Source organism: Myotis myotis, unplaced genomic scaffold (assembly GCF_014108235.1).
Source record: "Myotis myotis isolate mMyoMyo1 unplaced genomic scaffold, mMyoMyo1.p scaffold_m19_p_5, whole genome shotgun sequence".
NCBI classification, from domain to species: domain Eukaryota; kingdom Metazoa; phylum Chordata; class Mammalia; order Chiroptera; family Vespertilionidae; genus Myotis; species Myotis myotis.
In genome coordinates this window covers 54,614,706-54,636,687 of record NW_023416357.1, presented here as the reverse complement: position 1 = coordinate 54,636,687, position 21,982 = coordinate 54,614,706, and the positions used below count along the sequence as shown (strand labels likewise).

General features: G+C 37.1%; 1 protein-coding gene across 8 annotated transcripts in view; it reads left to right on the top strand.

The window, feature by feature from the left end:
• TTC37 (tetratricopeptide repeat domain 37) overlaps positions 1-21,010 on the top strand; it is a 78,782-nt gene extending 57,772 nt beyond the window's left edge. For 5 of the 8 annotated variants that reach the window (XR_004967764.1, XR_004967765.1, XR_004967762.1 and 2 more), the window contains 6 exons: positions 2,443-2,564; positions 4,269-4,427; positions 7,607-7,759; positions 11,850-11,980; positions 16,360-16,668; positions 18,168-20,347. Coding sequence is in view for 1 of the 8 variants with exons in the window: in XM_036310707.1 (XP_036166600.1) it covers positions 2,443-2,564; positions 4,269-4,427; positions 7,607-7,759; positions 11,850-11,980; positions 16,360-16,483; positions 18,168-18,242 (764 nt within the window). In the remaining 7 variants the exon portion in view is untranslated. Of the gene's footprint in view, positions 1-2,442; positions 2,565-4,268; positions 4,428-7,606; positions 7,760-11,849; positions 11,981-16,359; positions 16,669-18,167 lie in introns of those variants that run through there. The other 3 variants (XR_004967767.1, XM_036310707.1, XR_004967768.1) reach the window with 3 other exon arrangements.
• The last annotated feature ends 972 nt before the right edge of the window (positions 21,011-21,982 follow it).

Sequence of the window (21,982 nt, the reverse complement as noted above, 5' to 3'; positions counted from 1 at the left end):
GCTGATGAACAAGGACTGATCCAGAGACGGAGAGGCATTGATTGGACTGTCGGGACTTGGAGGGAAGGTAGGGGAGGGTGGGGGTAAGGGGGAAAGATCAACCAAAGGACTTATATGCAAGCATATAGGCCTAACCAATGGACATGGACAACGGGGGGGGTGAGGGCATGAGCGGAGGTGAGGGGGGTGGGGGGTAGAGGGTAACGTGGGGACAAGGACACATATGTAATATCTTAATCAATAAAAAATATATTAAAAAAAAAGAAAAAAAAAAGACATAAAATATGCATGGTATTTCATAGTAAAATAGTAAAAAAAAATTTTTTTGAAAAAAAATATGCATGGAGCAGAAACTTACAGGTAAACCAAAAGGAGAGATAGACAAATCCACAATTATAGTTAAAAGTTTCAACACTCTTGATAATTGGTAGAACAATTGGACAGAAAAATCAGTAAAGACATAATAAAGACTTGAACAAGACTGTCAACTAATTTTACTTAACTGATGTTTGTAGAACACTTCTAACCACAGTAGAATGCATATTGTTGTCAATTGTACAAAGAATATTTATCCAAATATATCGTATTATGGGCCAGGAAACAGATGTAAATAATTGAAAAGGATTCAGATCTTACAAAGTATATTATTTAATACAATGAAATTAAATTGGACATCAGTAACAAAACATATCTGGAAAATTACCAAATGGTAGGAAACTAACATACTTCTAAATAATCTAGGTCAAAGAATAAATCAGAAGGGAAATTAGAAAATGTTTTGAATTGAATGAAAATTTAAAAACAGTGTATCAAAATTCTACAATGCTACTAAAGCACTATTTTTAGGGGAATTTATAACATTACATGACTACATTGTATTCTAATCAGTGACCTCACATTTACCTTAAGAAACTAGAAAAAGGAAGAGAAAATTAATCCCAAAGTAAGCAGACAAAAAGAAATAATGAAGAGCAGAAATCAATGAAATAAAAACAGAAAATCAACAGAAGCGAAAATTAGGTCTTTGAGAAGATCAATATAATTGATAAACCTCTAGGCAGACATCAGGAAAAAAAAAAGATACTACCAATGTCAGGAATGAAAGGGTACATTACTATAGCCATTAAAAGGCTTTTGAACAACTTTATGCCATTAAATTTGGCAACTTAGATGAAATAGACAAATTCCCTAAAAGACACAAAGCTTACTTAAGAAGAGAGAAACTGTATAGCTTTATCCTATATAATAAAAGGCTAATATGCAAATTGTCCCCTTGACCAGGAGTTCGACCAGGGGTTGGGGCCAGCCAGGCAACCAACCGCCCGCGGTCCTTCCCCGTTGCCTGCCCTGCCCAATTGGCCCTGATGGGGTGGGCCAGCCAGACCCCACCTGTGCACGAATTCATGCACCAGGCCTCTAGTATCTGATAAAGACACTGAATTTATAGTTAAAAAATCCTCTCACAAAGAAAACTCCAGGACCACTAATGAATTCTACCAAACATTTAAGGAAGAAGTAATACCAGAAAGTTGAATGGTAACACTTTCTAACTTCTTCTGAGACAAAATTACCATGATAGCAAACCGGACAAAGACATTACATCATGATCAAGGGCAGTTTGTCTTAGGAATGCAGTGTTGCTTTGACATTTGAGAATGAATGTCATTTACTATGTTAACAATTGTGAAGGATGCTAGACCAGTGGTTCTCAACCTTCCTAATGCGGCGACTCTTTAATACAGTTCCTCATGTTGTGGTGACCCCCAATTTCATTGTTACAAATTGAACATAATTAAAGCATAGTGATTAATCACAAAAACAATATGTAATTATATATGTGTTTTCCGATGGTCTTAGGCGACCCTTGTGAAAGGGTGATTCGACCCCAAAAGGGGTTGCGACCCACAGGTTGAGAACCGCTGTGCTAGACAAAGAGTATATGCTTTTTTATTTTGTAAGAAATTTTAGAATATGCAAACTGATCTATTTTGACTGAAAATGATTAGTGGTTGTTTATGGACATAGGACAGAAGGAGACTTTTGATAATGATGAGTATATGTTCATTGTCTTGATTGTGTGATGGTTCACAGATGTTTACTTATGTCAAAACTGATCAAATTGTACAATTTGAATATGTGCATATGTGCAACTTATTGTATGGCAGTTATATTGCAGTCTTTAATTTTTTCAATGAATTATTTTTACTTTTACTATGGATGTAGTGATTAATATGTCACAAGTATGTGAGGTCTTAAGTTATCACAAATATTCCTACCATGAAACTTTTCAGAAACCTATTTCATGATATGGTATTCCAGTGGTTCATATAAGTTTAAAAAATTTACCTAAGTCTTATTGTGATCCTTATTAGCAACTATTTACTTCTCTGTGAACACATTATAAATTGCAGAAAAGGTAACACTGACATTTTTTGTTTATAGTTAAAGACAAAGAATTCTTTGAAAGTTACAACGAATCTCTGGAAAAGTGGTCTCTCTCCCAAGCTGTCACAGGCCTAGTAGACACAGGAAGAATATCAGAAGCTGAAGCCCTTTGCACAAAGGTATTGTTATGGAATTGACCATTGAGTTTTATAGATTCTTATCCTATTTGGAAAATAACTTTAGATAGAGTGCATGCTATTTAAAGAGCACACGGTAGTGTGGTGGTGGTGGTGGTAGTGGTGATGATGATGATTATCATGATGCTAGCCCCTAACATTTATTATTGATAGCACCCAACATTTATTGAGTATTTACCACAAGCCAGCCACTACATTTAGTAGTTTGTATTTGAATTTCACAATAATCCTATGGCAAAGGTATTTATAATTATCCCCATTTTTACAAATGGAAAAAATAGGGCTCAGAGAGGAATTTGCACAGAAGCTCACAGCTACAAATTGATGGAGTTGCCATTTGAACTCGCATTTGTTTGACTCTAGGATCCAAGCTCTTAATAGATTTTTTCCTTGGTACCTTTAGGGGGGCAATATTTTTATTTTATTTCTGCTTACTCTTTTCAGAGTGTAGTTTTTACATTCCTGAATAATAGGCTCTGTGAGTAAATTCTTAGCACCGTACCTAGCACATACTAAGGGCTCAATAAATAATTAGTGAATGAATAGATCAGTTTTATACATCTACTCAGAAATAATATAATGGGTTAGGAGAGTTTTAAGCATCACTTTTCCTGAAAATATTATGTTTCACAAATGTTTACCAGGGAGATTGTGTTGTCTTCCTAGAAATTTTTTTGAAAGAGCAATATAAATTTTTCAGAGAAAGAAGAATGGGTCTTTGAAGACCTCTTTGGCCCTTGAATTCTCTGAAAAGCAGAATAATAAATTTTCTCTTTTACTTAAGAAATTCCATCTCTGTTCAGTACAGGTTAGTATTTTATAGTGAGAGTTTAATAATCATAAATTGACAGTTGGCTATGCTCTGACAGAATAAGAAGTACTTTTATGAACCTTTCCTGTCATTTTGTTGTTCCAGTCTCTTACTTAGAAAAAAAAAGCAATCAAATACATTTTAGAAATAAATACATTTAAGACTATGACCTAATTAGTAAAAAAAAAAAAAAAAATAGAAAGAAACATGTTACTGAGAGACAAGCTATAAAGGAAGAAATATTTAAAACAACAGTGGAAGGATTTTGGTAGAGAACTTTCTTTAAGTTCTTCCATATGTATATATGGAAGGAGATACATATACATGTATACAACACACTTATGTATGTATGTACATGCTTGGTAAATTGGTAAATGGGTCATTTCTCTTACTCCCAATGTGTATGAAGTCTGTGCCTGATGGAAGGGCATGCAATGAATACCTAGAGGTTTAAGAAGATAAAAAATTATACCTCTTCCTTTTTTACATAGGATTGTTTTTTCCAGTAAGGTGTAGTGTTAGCCTTCACTGTTAATTTTATATATTCTTAGTTCTGTCATTTACATTCAGAACTTAAAGTTCTTAGGATATCACCTGAGAATAAACCAAGTGAAGGTAACATAAATCTATAATACATGACTTATAAATTACAATAATAGCATTATCAATTTTAAAGATTATTTATATGTAGAGTTTGATATTCCCGAGATGTTCAGTGTTTTATTTATTTTACTTTTTCAGTTATTTATAATTTTAATAAGAAAAAGGTCAAATTTAGATTCCCCCCCCCCCCCCACTATGGGGAATAGCTTAATTGCCTGTTACATTTAACATTTAACCTATTTTATGTATTTCTATCTGGGGTTTACATTTAGAATTTAAAAAGCAACCCTGATCAGCCAGCTGTTATCTTACTTTTGAGACAAGTGCAGTGTAAACCACTCCTGGAATCACAAAAGCCTCTCCCTGATGCTGTCCTTGAAGAGCTGCAAAAAACTGTTATGTCCAACTCAACCTCCGTTCCAGCATGGCAGGTACATCCTCTCCTTTCTTACAATGATCGCTGAATTAAAATACTCTGAATTAGCTGAGGTCAAGGATATGCTCCATTTTTATTTGTCTTGCCTTTGAACTCACCATAAATTTCTCATTTTCAAGACTTAAAGGGTGCTGTGATTAAAGGCACTAAGGAAATTGAATACTAATTTTGGATCTGTTACTATAAGACTTTAAAGCTTTCTTAATTGTTGATTATAAGTTTTCTTAATTTAAAATAATGCTGAAAATACTATCTTTTGAATGGGGTTGATGTAAGAGAGATAAAGAAGTATTACAAACATTTTCACAATGTTACTATAATGATGTTTAATTCTGCCTCGAGAGGGCATATGTATTTTTTCCTTAGCTACTTTACAATTCACCCATGTCCAAGATTTCAATGGTAGTTTAGTGCTTTTAGAAATAGTTATTTTCAGGAATGATGTCTGGATCAACAGATTGTCTGCCCTTTTAGCTGACTCTGGTTATGCACAATGACAAATACAAAATGATGAGTATGTGCTTTATTCTTAATGATTTTAAAATATAAAAAGCGCATAATTAGTTTATTCAATTGATTATATTTCCCTCTGCATCCCAGAGGAAGTTTCAAAAGGGCTTTTTTATGTCGATTTTTGCCGGAAGCCGGTCCATCCTTGCTGCTTGACACAGTCGCTGCAGGAAAGAAACATCTGCACAGCATATGTTTCAAGGGACCTGGCGTATATAGCATACTGTTCTTAATACGTTTGCTCCCCTTAGCGCTGTGTGTTTTAACCAAGGTCACCTCTCCAAGAAAGGTTGTTTCCCCAGGTAGGAATTTTTCCCTGAAATCAGGGAGGGGATGCCTCTCCTAGAAAGGTTGTTTCCCCAGGTAGGAATTTTTCCCTGAAGTCAGGGAGGGGATGAAACTCCTTAACTAAGTGCCAGGCGGGTAGTTAATCACTACAAACAATCATGCTTAAGCTACATAATCTTTACTCCCTGGAATGGAGATAAGAAACGCCCTAACCTTTGTAATAGAAATTGACAGGATTAAAATCAACTGGGATAAATACGGATGTAACAAGACAATAAACAGCAGAACTTCGCTGGAGATCCAGACCAGAACTTGGCTGGAGATCCTGGCTAGAGATCCTGGCTAGGCTGCTGATCAACTGAACACTGTCTCCGTGTCATTCCTTCTTCGCCGACTCCATCCACACCTTTGGGGACCCCTGGACCTGCTGGGGTTGGACTCCGGCAGATTTTATAGAAGTTTATTTTACTACAATAGTTTTATATTCCAATCTTTCATTATATGAACTTTTTCTTGTCCCTGCTTAAAAAGATTATCTAATGGTATTTTTCATGCTAGCTAAGTCTCCTCTTTAATCCTTGAAGAAAAATGGTGCTTCTTTTCTTCTCTTAGAGTAAGTTTGCCATGTGAGAGTTAAGATACTTTAATTAAGGTCAACTGGATATTGATGACCTCACCCATATTCTTTCTCAAAGGTAAAAATACCTTGTCAAATAAAGAGATAGTGTGTGTTATCATATAATTCACAAAGAACGAAGTGAAAACAATATTTAAGATACCACTCATTACATTTTTACATATGTATACCTTTTTTGTTGTTGTGTTCCTCACTGGAGGATATTTTTCCATTGATTTTTAGAGAGGGTGGAAGGGAGGGAGGAAAAGAGAGAAACTTCTATGTCAGAGAGAAACATTGATTAGTTGCCTCCCACATGGCCCTGGGGGATTGAGCCTGCAACGCCCTTGACTGGAATCAAACCTAAGACTCTTCAGTCGGTGGGCTGACACTCTGTTCACTGAGCCAAACTGGCTTGGGCTGTCCTACCTATCTCAAGATACAGGGCATTTCCATCAACCTGCCTGCCTCTCCCATGCCTCACCTTTGGTTTCCCCCATTTCAAAGCAAGAGGAGGGCCTACTATTCTAGCACTTTTATCTAGTTTTGTCTGTTTTTGAATTTCATATAAATGGAACATTCTTTTGTATATGGTTACTTTCATTCAACATCATATTTAGGAGATTAGTTGTTCATGTGGCTATAGGTTTTTTTATTTCATTTTATAAATATACTATAATATATATTCCTTGTACTGTTGACATTTGGATTATTTGCAACTTTTGGCTATTCTGATTAATACTGGCTGTGTCCATCCTTGGATGCATCTTTTGTTGAGTCATAGGGTATATGTTCCTTTTACATATTGCTGGGGTCAATTTGTTAATACATTTGTTTAGAATTTTTGTACTTCTATTCATGAGAGTGTTTGCCTTATAATTTTTCATTCTCTTAAAATTCTTGCAAATATGTATTCTGCAGTTATTGAGTATAGTCTTATGAATATTTCATTTAATCAAGCTGGTTCATTATATTTAAACTAGAGGCCCGCTACATGGATTTGTGCACCGGTGGGGTCCCTCAGCCTGGCCTGTGGGGATCAGGCCGAAACTGGCTCTCTGACAATCCCCCTAGGGGTCCCGGATTGCGAGAGGGTGCAGGCCAGGTCAAGGGACCCCACTGGTGCACAATCGGGGCCTGGGAGGGACCCGTCTTGCCCAGTCCTGATCAGGGCCAATCTGGGCCAGCTGGCCAGGTAGGGACTGCAGGAGGTTGGCTGGCTGGGGAGGGACCGTGGGAGGGCTCCAGGGCATGTCAAGCCAGTCTCACCCAGTCCCGATTGGCTGGACCCCAGCAGCAACCTAACCTACTGGTTGGAGTATCTGCCCCCTGGTGGTCAGAGCGCGTCATAGTGACTGGTCGAAGGATCTAACAGTTGGACACTTAGCATATTAGGCTTTTATTATGTAAGATATTCTATACCCTTACTAATTTTTGTCTTTTTAAAAAAATCATTGTTGGGATAGGTGTGTTCAAATCTCCAACTGTGATTAAGGATTTGTCTATTTTTCCTTTTATTTCTGTCAATTTTTGTTTCATAAATTCTATGTTATTAGGTGTATACAAATATAGGAGTGTTATTTCTTCCTGTTGAATGCTATTCCCTCTCTTAACCTGGGATTTTTGGTTTTTGGGCACAAAACTTACCAATAATTTTAAAAAAGTAACTTCATCAAAGTTTATTGAATCTGTTGAAAGTAGAATATCACTTTGTGTACTAAACTAAAACCCTTTGGGTGCTCCTTTTTTCTGTTTCTCAGTGGTTGGCGCACATATATCAGTCTCAAGGAATGATGAGTGCTGCAGAGATGTGTTATAGGAAGAGTCTACAAGTTGCATCCCAGCAGGGCAGTTGGAATGGGAAGCTGTCGAGTCTGTTGAGGCTAGCACTGCTTGCATTAGAAGTCTGCATGGTAAGGCCTTATTATAATTGTGATCATGAAAATTGATTCTTTTATTTTCTTTCAGGTGAAAGCTTTTTCTATAGTGATATCCTAGTGAGTTCCTGTTGTTTCATTGCCTTCTAGTGTGGTCTCCTGATAAATTTTGTATTTGGGCTCTTGGTGTCCATAAGAGTAACATAAACCCATAGACTCTAGCCAAACCTTCTCAGTGTTTGGAGAAAAAAAACAAAGATTCCAATTTTAAGTTGGATTATGGTAGAATATACATTTTTGTTTCTTGGTGATTTAAGTTAGAATTAACCCAGTTACTCATATGTGGCAAAGATGCCAATAATTAACATTTTCACTCATTTCTCGGTTTAATTTGACATTCTGTAAAAGGGATATCTGGTAATTTTTGACTTGACATCCTACTTAAGGCTTATTAATCTAAAAGTATTATATGCTAACGTGGAAAACTCTTCAAGATAAGTGTTTACGTTGATGTGTGGGGATGCAAAACTGCAAAACAAGGTGTCTGGTATTTTATTTGGGTGTGGTATATATTTTTAAGAGTACATATCTCTGCATTTTGTGTATGTATGTACATATTTTTATATAAAAGATATAAAAGATACTTTGGATGATATAGCACTGGGGGGTCTTTAAGGAATGGTAGAGGATTTATTTTTTCTTTTATTTCCTTTGATAGTGTTTGAATTTTTTCTTATATGCATGTTACTTCTGTAATTAAAAGGTAAACTGTCATTTTTTTTGTTTTAAAAGATTAGAAGAAATTGTCGTAGAAAGGCCTGAATTCACTCATACTTTCACAATAGTAATCCACTGTCAATATTGTTTACCTATTTTAACCAGACACTTGGCAAAGAAATATAAGAATTAGGACATTTTTAGCTTTGGTGCTATAGAGCAGATTTGGGGGTTCCTTAGGTCAGGGGACATGTTTTGGTCATCTTTGCATCCTTGCTTTATCACTCTGCCTTGTACCTAAAAGCTCTTCAATAAATGGTTTTTGAATAAATGCACAAGTAATAATGGTAGTCAATTTGAGGTGATTTGGGTGGAAAGAAATCATGGTTAATGGTAATTGCATACCACTAAATGTTTTGTTTTGTTTGTCCCACATTTATATTTAACAAAGGTCTTTGTGACGTCGGTAGCTGGTGAGCTGTGGAAGCCACACAGAGCACCTATAAATACTCTTAAATATGTGAACTGGAGAAGCACATATTCTTTTAGTCTAACATTATTTTTAGTTAACAAATTATTTAGTGTTGTGCTTGTTTTATTTGTTCTGAATGCTTGGAAATTAAATCTGACCTGGAATAAAACAATAATAACAAACATATCTAACACTTAGCTTGTGCTAGACACTGTTATAGTGTGTTATAGTGCTTCACACATATTAACTAACTTAATATGCACAATAACCCTATTTTACAGATGAGGAAATTAGCTTGCAGTTTGTAATAACCTTATATACCTGCCCTAACCCCCAACTACCACCACAAAAGTGCTTTTTCTAAAAACCTGGCTCCTGGTTTTCACTACCTGCGAAACATTCAGCCAATTAAGCTGTTTAGAGTCTGCCCCCTTCACTTTTTTCTTTTTGTAATAGTGGAGATAATAACTGCTTTGCTTTCTTATAGAGTTGTTATGAACATCAAATAACATAACATTTACAAATGTATTTGTGAACCTTAAGGCACTATCTAAATCAAGCACACCACTAAATAATTTTTATTAATTTACAAAAAATAAGTGAGACTAAAAGAGTGTAAGTTATACCAGTAAGATTAGACACCCAACAATTATTATAAGGAGATGCCATATTTCTATGGTGGCTAGATGCAGTGTGCAGAAGAGGGGTATATTAAAATCAGACTGTTTTATAAGCGCCTACTGTATGTGTGGTAATATATGAATAGGATATTAAACTGAAAGATGTAGACTAGAAGATTGCAGCTGGAGAAGGATTGTGAAGACATTTCCTTAGAGTCCTGATGCCTTCACCATCTTCTCTATGGCACATTTCCACACAGAAATGCCCACCAAGACGAGGAAGGAAGGGTTTTCAGAGAGAGGGAGGCCTTGGTGTGTTACCTTTGAGGTCCTGGAGGCACATGTCTAAAAGCACATGGACAGGTATCTGACGCCTTCCTCAGAAGCCATGGCTCTCCATCTGCTGTGGTAGCACAGAGAAAAAGAGTTGCTCGTGTTTTGGGAAGTGACTGCATGCTTCTGGGAGAGAGTGAACGGCAGTGAGTGAATCCCAGAGGTGGGAAGGAGCATATGTTCAGGTACAGGATGGAGGCAGTGAAGGAGCAGCATGGGACCAGCTGTGCTCCTGGCGTTTCTCAGAGCCAGGAATGAGTGATGCCAAGGATGAGAGTAGAGTGGAGTTCTCTTCGATCCTGTCCAGTAGGGCCACCTGGAGGAGTGATGAGATCTCAGGAGAAAGGAAGCTAGAGGTTTCCAGATTGTAAAGATGTGAAAAGATTAAGTGGAATAACGTACATTCACCCAAGACAGAGGAACTTCAGATTAGCAGGACTGTTTCGTGGGTGTGTGTCCTGTGCAGTTGCACAGGGCTCCACACTTGGTTTAATTTTAATGTTCCACAGTTGCCTTCTTGAAAATCTTAATCATTTCTTAACAAAAGGCCCTGCTTTTTTATTTTGCACTGGGCCCCGGAGGTTACATAACTGTCCTGCAGGTAAGAAACTACTCATGAAGTTGGGAATCTCTGATAAAGCCAAGAAAGTCTGGATGAGAAAAGGCTTTAATTATTTGTGAGGCCTAGAGAGCTAAACATCTTACAATGGCACCAGTCAAATGCAGACTTCTGGTATTTTAGTATATGGGCCTGAAACCACAATTAGCAAGAAAAGGTGGGACCTTTGGGAAGACGAACAAGCAATCTACTGCTGCCTGTAACCATATCCTAGCTGGGTGCTGAGGAAATGGGAGTGGGGTGCAAATATTACCTTTACTAGTAAATGAAGATTGAAGTATTGAAATGAAGAGGACATTCTAATTATGACTGTGTTTATAAATCAATGTAAGAAAAACGGTTGTAGGAGTTATGGGACCTACTGAAATTTATATCTAGGAACAGAGGAAAAGTCTTCCTTATATAATAAATTCTAAAGACTTAATGGGAGACAAGAATAAATGCATTCTAATCACATTGTTTAGCATACCAGTTACCTTATATAATAATCTTTGGGCTAACTTTACAGAATACTTTATATGTGGTCTTAGAATGTATAGGGTGTATTATAAAAGTAGCCAGTGAATTTGTGTTTTTTGTTTAAAAAAATATATTCAGAAAAATTACATTAGTATGGTTTTGACATTTTTTTTTGCCAGGTGTGCCCAAAGTCTCATTGCTCCTGCCTTTATAGATTATGCCTCACAACCTCTGTTCTTTATTTTCAAATTCATTATCTTTATAGCTTCCTCTTTCTTAATTGCACAGATTACTATTGCCTGAAGTACCTTCAAAGTTTATTGCTCTTTTTCTTTTATCATTTAGTTTTTTTAAAGGATTATGCATTGACTCATTATTTTAACTTTATTAAAATGTGTATTCTAGCTACCTGTAATTATGAAATCATGGTTACAATTTGAGTTTTTTAATGAAAGTTTTTAAATGCATTTTTCTTCCTGCATAATTCAGTAGTGTGTTCAAGTATTTCATTTCAGCCTTTCCTCTCGCCTTAGATAATTTTTGAAATGTGGAACTTTATATTTATCACTTGTTAAATTTAGCTTTGTATATTTGTTGACCATAGACTTAGTAAGTGATAGATTTTATTCACCTATATAATAGAATAGTGCATTTTCTTTTAACAAATATTTTAGCATTTTTAAGTGATATCTCCTGGTTGAAACTTTCCTTTATTCCACTCTACTCTGTTATGTGGCTCCTTTAAGGGCAGGATCAGATCTCAATCATTTTGTAGAATTATGCTCCCTATAGCATTTACATGGCAACTTGGACAAATAGGCATTCAATAAGTGAGAGTTGAGTTGCATTCGTTTAAGGTAAACATGTCAGAAGCTTTGATTTGATATTTGTCTTTTATTTTTACAGGCCAACATTTCAAATGATCACTGGCCATCCTTGGTTCAGGAAGCTACAACTGAGGCCTTAAAGCTTTGCTTTTGTCCACTGGCTATCCTTTTACAAGCTTTGTTACAGTTCAACCGCAAAATGGGGGCAAGGTGTGGAGAATCTTTAACTTTTTTCCCTTGGAAATATTTCTTTACTTTTAATCCTGCTGGGAAGCAAAGATTTAGAATGAGTTTAACAACTTTGTCATACTCATATATTTGCATCTACTTTAGAAAGGCTATTTCTAGTAACCCAATAAGGAAGAAAATAAAGCTTTACATTTGTTTTTTTAAAAATAGCGTGGTACACAAATACAGAATATGAAATTTGGCATGACAGTATTTTCAAGTGAAGAAGGCCTGGGAATTTGCTCTTTACTGTCTTAGGTTGAGCCAGTTGTGTAATGTGGATGCTAAAAACAAACAAAACTGAAAAGACCCAAGTTCAAGGCTGATTGAGATAAGTCCTTGTAAGGCAATACACTATGAAAAAGGTAATACATATTGAAAAGGCAGAGACATAAATAATGTGAGTTTTATATCTAGAAAATTTAAAAGTTTCTCAGATTTAAAAAAAATTAGCACTCTTTTTATTGGAGGGTGGGGATGGGGTCAGAAATAAATTTTTAAAAAGTTACTTAGTCCAGCCAGTGTGGCTCAGTGGTTGAGTGTCAACCCATGAACCAAGAGGTCCCTGGTTCGATTCCTTGTCAAGGCACAAGCCCAGGTTGCGGGCTCATTTCCCAGTAGGAGGTATGCAGGAGGCAGCCGATTGATTTTTCTCTCATCAACATTTTCATCTCTCTATCCCTCTCCCTTCCTCTTTTTCTAAAAAAATAGATAAAAACATATTTTTTAAAAAAGAAAAGGTAACATTAAATAAAACAGAAACTTCAAGGTGATATGGATGATAAATCAGGCAAGAATGTTTCAAAATACTAAGAATAGTATCTAGCTCTAATCGATATCACACATAACCCACGGCAGCCATAAGTAAAACCATGGTTTAGAACAGTGATGGCGAACCTATGACACGCATGTCAGAGGGGACACGCGAATTCATTTTTTTGGTTGATTTTTCTTTGTTAAATGGCATTTAAATATATAAAATAAATATCAAAAATATAAGTCTTTGTTTTACTATGGTTGCAAATATCAAAAAATTTCTATATGTGACACTGCACCAGAGTTAAGTTAGGGTTTTTCAAAATGCTGACACACCGAGCTCAAAAGGTGCGCCATCACTGGTTTAGAAGCATACACTATTGGCACAGAATAGGTAGTGTAGACATAGATAGAGCTTAATGCATATAGATATATGGCAGAGACATTCAACATCACAGAATAGGAGTGAAGGAAGAATTAAGACATACAGCTAATCAGCAATTACATCACCATTTATTAATATTTATTTATGGCCAATTTTTATATAACTGATTTTACCAAAATGTTTTAGACTAGAATTTAAATTTCCTAATGAACTCCCTCTGATTGTGCTCAGCGTGGGTTACTTAGAGGGCCTTAACCCCCTTTCCCTCATAATATCTGTTAGTACCTCTCATAATTTTTTTTTTTAATTAAATCTTTATTGTTCAGATTATTACATTTGTTCCTCTTTTTCCCCCCCATAACTCCCCTCCTCCCAGTTCCCGCCCCACCCTCCGCCCTCACTCCCCACCCACTGTCCTCATCCATAGGTGCACGATTTTTGTCCAGTCTCTTCCCGCATCTCCCACACCCCTTTCCCCCCCAAGAATAGTCAGTCCATTCCCTTTCTATGTCCCTGATTCTATTATAATCAACAGTTCATTCTGTTCATCAGATTATTTATTCACTTGATTCTTAGATTCACTTGTTGATAGATGCATGTTTGTTGTTCATAATTTGTATCTTTACCTTTTTCTTCCTCTTCCTCTTCTTAAAGGATACCTTTCAGCATTTCATATAATCCTGGTTTGGTGGTGATGAACTCCTTTAGCTTTTCCTTATCTGTGAAGCTCTTTATCTGACCTTCAATTCTGAATGATAGCTTTGCTGGATAAAGTAATCTTGGTTGTAGGTTCTTGGTATTCATCACTTTGAATATTTCTTGCCACTCCCTTCTGGCCTGCAAAGTTTCTGTTGCAAAATCAGGTGACAGTCGTATGGGTATTCCCTTGTAGGTAACTGAGTTTCTTTCTCTTGCTGTTTTTAAGATTCTCTCTTTATCTTTTGCTCTTGGCATTTTAATTATGATGTGTCTTGGTGTGGTCCTCTTTGGATTCCTTTTGTTTGGGGTTCTCCGCGCTTCTTGGACCGGTAAGTCCATTTCTTTCACCAGGTGGGGGAAGTTTTCTGTCATTATTTCTTCAAATAGGTTTTCAATATCTTGCTCTCTCTCATCTTCTGGCACCCCTATAATTCTGATGTTGGTACGCTTGAAGCTGTCCCAGAGGCTCCTTACACTATCCTCGCATTTTTGGATTCTTTTTTCATTTTGCTTTTCCGGTTGGGTGTTTTTTGCTTCCTCACATTTCAAATCATTGACTTGATTCTTGCGCTCCTCTGGTCTGCTGTCGGGAGTCTGTATAATATTCGTTATTTCAGTCCGTGTATGCTTAATTTCTAGTTGGCTCCCCAATATAACATCGAGGGTCTCATTAGTTTTCTTGTAGATCTCATTGAGTTTATCGGCGGCTTCTAAACAGTTCTTGAGAGACCTTAAAAGTGTGGTTCTGAACTCTATATCTTCCATTGACAATTTTGTCCTGTTTCTTTGTCTCTGCATTTTGTTATGCTTCCTTGGTGCACCCCCTAGTGGTCTTTGTGCGCAGTCTTATAATTAAACCTTGATTGTTGTAGCTAATACCAGGGAGGGTTTGACCTCCAGGCCAAGTGGCTATGATCAGCTGTGTCAGCAGTGAGAGAACTTCTGTCCTCTAGGGAGGTGCTAATCTAGCCTTTGCCTGAGGCTATCCGGCAAATGCCTCTGTGCTGGGCTTGGGCGGGGCGGGTCGCACAGGATCAACAGGGTGGGCCGGAGAGAGCAGTTATGGCGGCTCTCAGTCCTGTCCCCAGGGGCTCTGCCTCTCTGAGTCCCAGCACCCACTGCAAAGCTCGGAGAGAAAGCTGCACTCGCTCTGACCGAAGCCAGACAGTCCCGCTTCTCCCGTTTGAGTCTGGGTCCCTAAAGACTCGCCCGGATCTGGAGCTCAGAGTCTGTGACTCCCTCCCGATTGAAAACGCCAACCGCGCCCTCCGCCGCCAGCCCGCTCCATGCACTCCGCACCTCAGAACTTGACTTCAGCACTGCGCCTCCTCTGAGTGTCCGTATGCGTTTCTCTTTCCTCCTAGTCGTAGGACTTCCACTCAGCCAGCGTTCCTGTGGTTCTGGGTGATGTCCGTTCCGTCTTTTAGTTTCACTTTTGAAGTAGTTGTTCAAAGCAGCAAACTCTGGCGTTAGCCTATGCCGCCATCTTGGTTCCTGCAAGGCCCCTCTCATAATTTTTATCGCCACTAAAATTATCCCAGATAAGCATACAGTCTAAGAAAACAGTGTGCTCACTATGTGGTTTCTGTGTAAGAGCATTGTCAAGACAAATTCTTTAGCTCTTGCTTCAAACCAGTGCTACTTAGAAGATCCTCCTGTTCAGCGGCTCTGAGTTACCACTGTTTATGTTGCTTCTACCAGTACAGAAGTCTTTGGAGTCATAGATGTTGGTAAATTAGGAAAGAAAAAAAATTAGAACACAGCTGTAAATCATTCTGTTATTACGTGAGTTCCCACATTGTACACACCCTGGAAAACAAACTAAAAGCCTGATACTATACATTTAGGCTCTAGTATAGATGTTGAGTATTTTTTCTTATTCCACTCTACACTACGTATAATTTATTGATTTATTTATCTTCTTCCTATTTTCAAAAAAGATTAGCGGTAGAGCACTCTGAAGTGCTCATAAAATAGGGACCTTTTCTTTTTCTTTTTTTAAAAATATTTTTTATTGATTTTTTACAGAGAGGAAGGGAGAGGGATAGAGAGTTAGAAACATCGATGAGAGAAAAACATCAATCAGCTGCCTCCTGCACACCCCCTACTGGGGATGTGCCCACAACCAAGGTACATGCCCTTGACTGGAATCGAACCTGGTACCCTTCAGTCCGCAGGCCGACGCTCTATCCACTAAGCCAAACCGGTTAGGGCATAGGGACCTTTTCTTTATTCTATTTGGAATGAGCCTTAATGGGAATAATAACAGCAATCTGCCCTATAAGGTTGTGAATATTAAATGTGACCATATTTGTAAAACACTAGGCATACATAGCACGTAATAAGCACTGTATAAATGTTAACCATTATTATTAACTTTATTGTTATAAGTATAAGAAATTCATAATTAGCACCAGGTCTACAAAAGAATAAAAAAGATAATGTGTGTGAGAGACTAGTATATGAAATATTTTATATTAATTTATATGCTTTGGACTAAATGTGAATATCTTCTTCCCAGAGAGACACGGCGACTTTTGGAGAGACTGGTGTATCAGCCTGGCTATCCCAAATCTATTGTATCAACTGCACGTTGGTACCTACTGAGGCACTTACATGCCAAAAATGATGGCGAGCTCATTGATGTAAGGCATTTATTTTATTCAGAATATATCATCTTGGACCTTTGTTGGAAGAGGGGTGAAGGTTGCTGTCCTCTGCATTGTAGGATTTTGGCAGCATCCCTAACCACTCTAACCACTGCATCCCAGTAGCACTGTCCTCCTTCCTCCACCCAACTTGTGACAACCAAGATTGTCTTCTAGACATTGCAAGTATCCCTGAGCTGAAATTATCCCTGTCTGAGAACTACTGTTTTAACCTGTAGAAAGTATATCCTCCTCATGTGCTATGTAGCAGAAGAGAAGATAGACAGTTGTGCTCGGTGCTGGTTGGGGTATTTCTTGTGATTATTGCCGTGGAAGCAAATAGATAGACAAGATTCATTCAGAAGTAGCAACATTTAATGATATATTCCTATTATCTTTAGAAAAGTTATTTTACTACATCTTGTTTTTTCTATAAAATGCATGGAACAATTTCTGCTCTACTTTTTATGGGGTGACTCTGGTATCTATGTAAACATATATGCATGTATCTAAAATTCTTTTTAAAAATATAGTTTATATAATACATACATGTATTGGGTTCAGATTCTCATAACTTCAGCCAGCAATTTTTAAAACACAATAAAAATTAATGAGAAGCTTATAAAAAAATATCTACAGCATTTGAAATACTGTTTGCCTTTTAGTGAAACATATAATATTAAAGAAATATTAATGAAAACAATGTTAGGCAGAAGGCATTATAATCAAACATATTGCAAACCAGAAAGGAAGAACTTACATGAATCTTGGGAGACAGTTCACCATGCCTGGGTCTGTTGCATGCCTAAACATCCTATGAGCAGAGGGCCTGACTGCCCTTCGTTCCAGACTATCTTTTCAAGGGTGTATGTGTAGTGACAGCCTTGGGAGACAGAGATGTGTCTCCCACCAGAGCAAAGGACAGGCCTGCTTACTGCCTGTTATAAAAGACTCAAGTCTCCTAGGCTCAGGGTTCCCCTCTTGTAATACACCCAGGATGTATGGGGAAAATTATATGTGTCCATTCATGTCACCCCCGTGAGACTTGGAGGGCAAGGAGAACAGATGCAAGTATGTTGATGCTCATGTTGGCTGTACCATGAGTAATATCATGGCGGGCTAACTTGTTACCTTGCGAGTAGGGCAAAATCTCGGTCTCTTCAGTGTTTGAAAATGAACAACCAAAAACTGTTAATAGTAGAATGATCAACTGAAATTAAATCTTCTAGTTTGTGGAATTGCTAAAAATCATCGAAAGCTTCTTAATAGAACCTAGAACTTGGATCCTGGATCCTAAACTGTGGTTTTTAAAGGAGGACAATGTCATTTGTACAGTTTTATGCATAAAATGGTCTTTGGGGGCTAAGCATTTAGAGGTGACAGTATTGTAAACAAAGCTGCCAAACATAACCTTTAATTTTATACAGTGCTCACAGTGGTAACAATCAAAATATTGGCATCTGCACGAATTAAGCATTTGAATAAATTGTGCTTATCTCTGATGTTTGCTCTGGTTGAGCAATTTGTTTCAGCAAAAATGACTGAAAGATTGCACACAGTCACATTTTTTGTATAATTTAATATTGCCTGCTACTCTTAGGCATATTTGGCTTCTATAAATCTAAATATAGATACTGTTAATGAATAAAATACTAATGTTCTTGTTTGTGATTTCCTACAGGTGCTGGTAAACAATGCCAAAACTCATGGAGATACAAGAGTACTGGACCTGAATCAAAAACTGTCCTCACAATAACAATGTATTTTTTATATAAAGCAAGCAAAAAAAAGCTGTTAGAGTGAAACAATGAATCAGTACTCTTCCCCAAAGCAACATTTTTTTAAAAACTATGTGTTATTCATTGCTTTTTTAAAATCTAAAGATGTTTAAGTTCTTAAACTAGGGCTGTAATTTTCCACGAACTCTAATGTAACTTTAATCTGAAAAACAGCTTTGATTTTGAGAAGTCTGTAATAAGAGGAAAAACCATGATTCCCTTAGTTATTCAACACTTATTTGTAAAGCATTATTTTTTTCCATTTTCGCATGATGCACAATAGGATTTTTTTTGTATGATCCCTTACAATAAAGCCTTAATAGCTGTTTCTAAATAATATGCAAAAGCAAATTAGCACACTATAGAATTTAGTTTCTTTTATGAATTTTTAGAGTTTAGCTCATCATAAAATCCAAATAATCTTATGACCTATTTTACTAATAGTTCACCTCAGAATTTGTCAATAAAGCATGATATAAGTGTTGGTGAGTCTTAAATTGCTAATGGACTTGTTTATATAATTCAAGACATTCAGGTGTATGACTGCATTTAAAAAAAATGAATGGAAAATTTTGGAATATAATGCTGACAATATTTAATCATGTAATTCCTTCAATTATGAAAATACTTGAATTTTCTGAAATAAAAAAATATAGTGTCTTATTTTCTTTATACTATCAATATCAGATATAATTTTTAAATTTCAAATTTTTGAGAGAACATTTACTTATTTTATTTCAATTTTTCAAAGAGCCATTTATATATTTTTGAAAAAACTATATGTCACTTACTTTGAATTAGTGTTTTAAAAATGTTTTTAGACATTTACATATATTATTTATTGTACAAAAATGTGTGGTTGTATTTTATGTATGTAGTTTTTTCAAGTCAGCACCTTCACAATGTTACTTTGTGAGATAAGTTGATGATATTCTGTAATTAAATTTTACTTCGGAGGTTAATCTGTTGAACTACTTTTAATTTGATGAATTCCCAACTTTGGCTGAATATTCCATCATTCAGACCTGAGCAATTAGAATATTTAAGGATGGGGCCTAGGTCTCTGCATTTTAAGGGCATGCCTAAGAGATTCGTATGCCCATTCAGGTTTGTGCACCACTAGATTAATCCAATAATGATTCTCCCCTTTATTTCTTCTTTTAACAAGATTAGGCAACTTGCCATTCTGCCCCCATTTATTTCTTATCCTCACATGTGTCAAACTGATTCTGTGCTTTTAACAGCCTGGCCTGTAGACTTAGCCCAGTTGTGCTGCGAGATGCCAGTGCAGCCAGTGCCCGAGCCCTCCTGCTCCCTCAGGACAGCACTCAGCCTTTACCTCCGGAGCAGGCTGTTCTCATCTGCTTAAATGCTTGGGATTCTAGGTCTCCATCCTCTTCCTGGGGATCACTTCACAAGGTAACTTTACCTCTGGTGTGGAGTGGTTAGCCTTAGCTCCAGGCCTAAAATCAAACTGTTTCCTAGTTCTGGCCTCCAGGGGCCTCAGACCCAGGTTTTCTAGAAGGCAAGACTGGAAAAAAAACCTTATCAAACCTATCTCAGGTGATTCTTTTTGATATAGATGTACATACATCCTCTTCTTGTTTATTGCCTTCTTTTCAAATTATTGTCCAGTTACTATGAACCTTAAATCACTGTATAATTTTTATAGAGCTTACTTCATGCAGACATATGCTAAGTGTTTTAAACATTGCCATTTAAACCTAGTTAGCAAAGGAGAGTGATGGTAAACAGTATACTTAAAGCAAAGGAAATTCCCAGGGAATCAGTGCTATTAGATTCTAGGAATTTTAAAAGTAGCTGAAAGTTCCCTTCAGAGTTTATACATAAGCTTAGAGAACTTACATTAAATCTTATTTCCTGAAGCACCAATATTTAGCATTTATATTATTTCATTGTTTTTGTTAGATTTTTTTTTTTGAATTATAGTGCTTTTTCTGCTCATTTTTACCTACCATTTGGCTATTACTGATTAGACGTTTATAGACTAGGTTGGGCATCTGATAACCATTTTCTGTGGTAGAAATACAGTTCGGCTTACGAGTAAACTTTTGGAACACAACCTGGGATCATATATTTTTTAAGGTATCTCTTGCATTAATTTCTGGTTAGGATAAAAATACAACCTTAGTTTAAAATGCTATACTCTTTCACTTTATAGAGTTGATAAACTTCCTTCAAGTTGGTAATCTACATAGAACAGCATTGGACAGAAATACTCAAGTTACTGTACATTAAGGGAGTTAAAAGATGTACATTAAGGAACTAAAACAATATGAAACATTAGGAAAATATTCACTGATAAGTAATATGTGGATATGAAATGATACATTTTGGTTGTCCCATAGAAAGTTTGATGTCTGCTTTGGGGAAATAGTACAGGCACAACAAAAGGAAGCATAATTTATGTATCAGTCATTGTGACTTGCAGATCCATTTCAATTTTTGCACATTAAAAATGTGGAAGCGTCGTTTTGGCAGAGTAGACCCTTATCTCTCAAGGTCTTCCTTTCTCACACTTGATTGGCTGATGGGTGAAAACATCTCGGGCTCCCATGCTGCTTGTTTCCAGGTGTAACAGCTGTTGCTTATAAACTGACCTTCACTTTGAAAGAGAAGGTTTTTTTGTATGTTTTGTATTTTAAAAAGATACAGTGTATGTAAGATACAAGTACAGTAATCTTCCCACATACATATCTATACTAATAAAAGGGTAATATGCTAATTAGACTGGGAGACCTTCTGTACATCCTTCCGGACAAATCCATGGTGGCGGGGCCAGGGCAGAGGCGGTTAGGGGCGAGTAGGCCAGGAGGGGAGGGCAGTTGGGGGCAAGCAGGCTGGTGCGGGGTGGTAAGTTGGGGGAGAGCAGGCTGGCAGTGGGGGGCAGTTGGGGCAATCAGGCTGGCAGGGGGGCAGTTGGGGGTGAGCAGGCTGGCAGGGGGTGCAGTTGGCAAGCAGGCTGGCAGGGTGGGGGCAGTTGGGGGCGAGCAAGCTGGCGGGGGGTGGGGGGGGGCAGTTGAGGGCAAGTTGGCCAGCAGGCAAATGGTTAGGAGCCAGTGGTCCCGGATTGCGAGAGGGATGTCCGACTGCCAGCAGTCAGACATCCCCCGAGGGGTCCCAGATTGGAGAGGGTGTAGGCCAGGCTGAGGGACACCCTCTCCCCGTGCACAAATTTTGTGCAGTGGGCCACTAGTTGTGTGTGTGTGTGTGTGTGTGTGTGTGTGTATGTATATGTGTGTATGTATGTGTTTGTATATATATATGACTTTATACATACAGATAAAGCAAAAAGTCAGAAAATTTTCTTAACTAGAGTATATGCCTTATTTTTGGTTTAGAAAATATACTCTCTTGCTCTGTTGCACTTAGAAACCATTCAGTTCCTAGCTGTCCCTGTTGCTATGTAATAATGGGTTTTTCCTTTCTTTGGCTGATTAGAATAGGAACTTTTTGAGTTGCAGTGTTTTAAATTCTAATGTACCTAAACAACCCACACAACTAAATTTTTTTTATAATTGCTAAATTATCTTTAGACCTCAAAATGTTTTGAAAAAACCTAAGAATAGCATCTCTAATAAAGAGCTGTTATGAAACATTTGATATTTTTTATCTTATATTTTGAACTTAGAATTGAAAATACCTATTTGTTTTAGTGAAGGGAAATGATACCAGGAAAGGGATAATTAAAATTGGT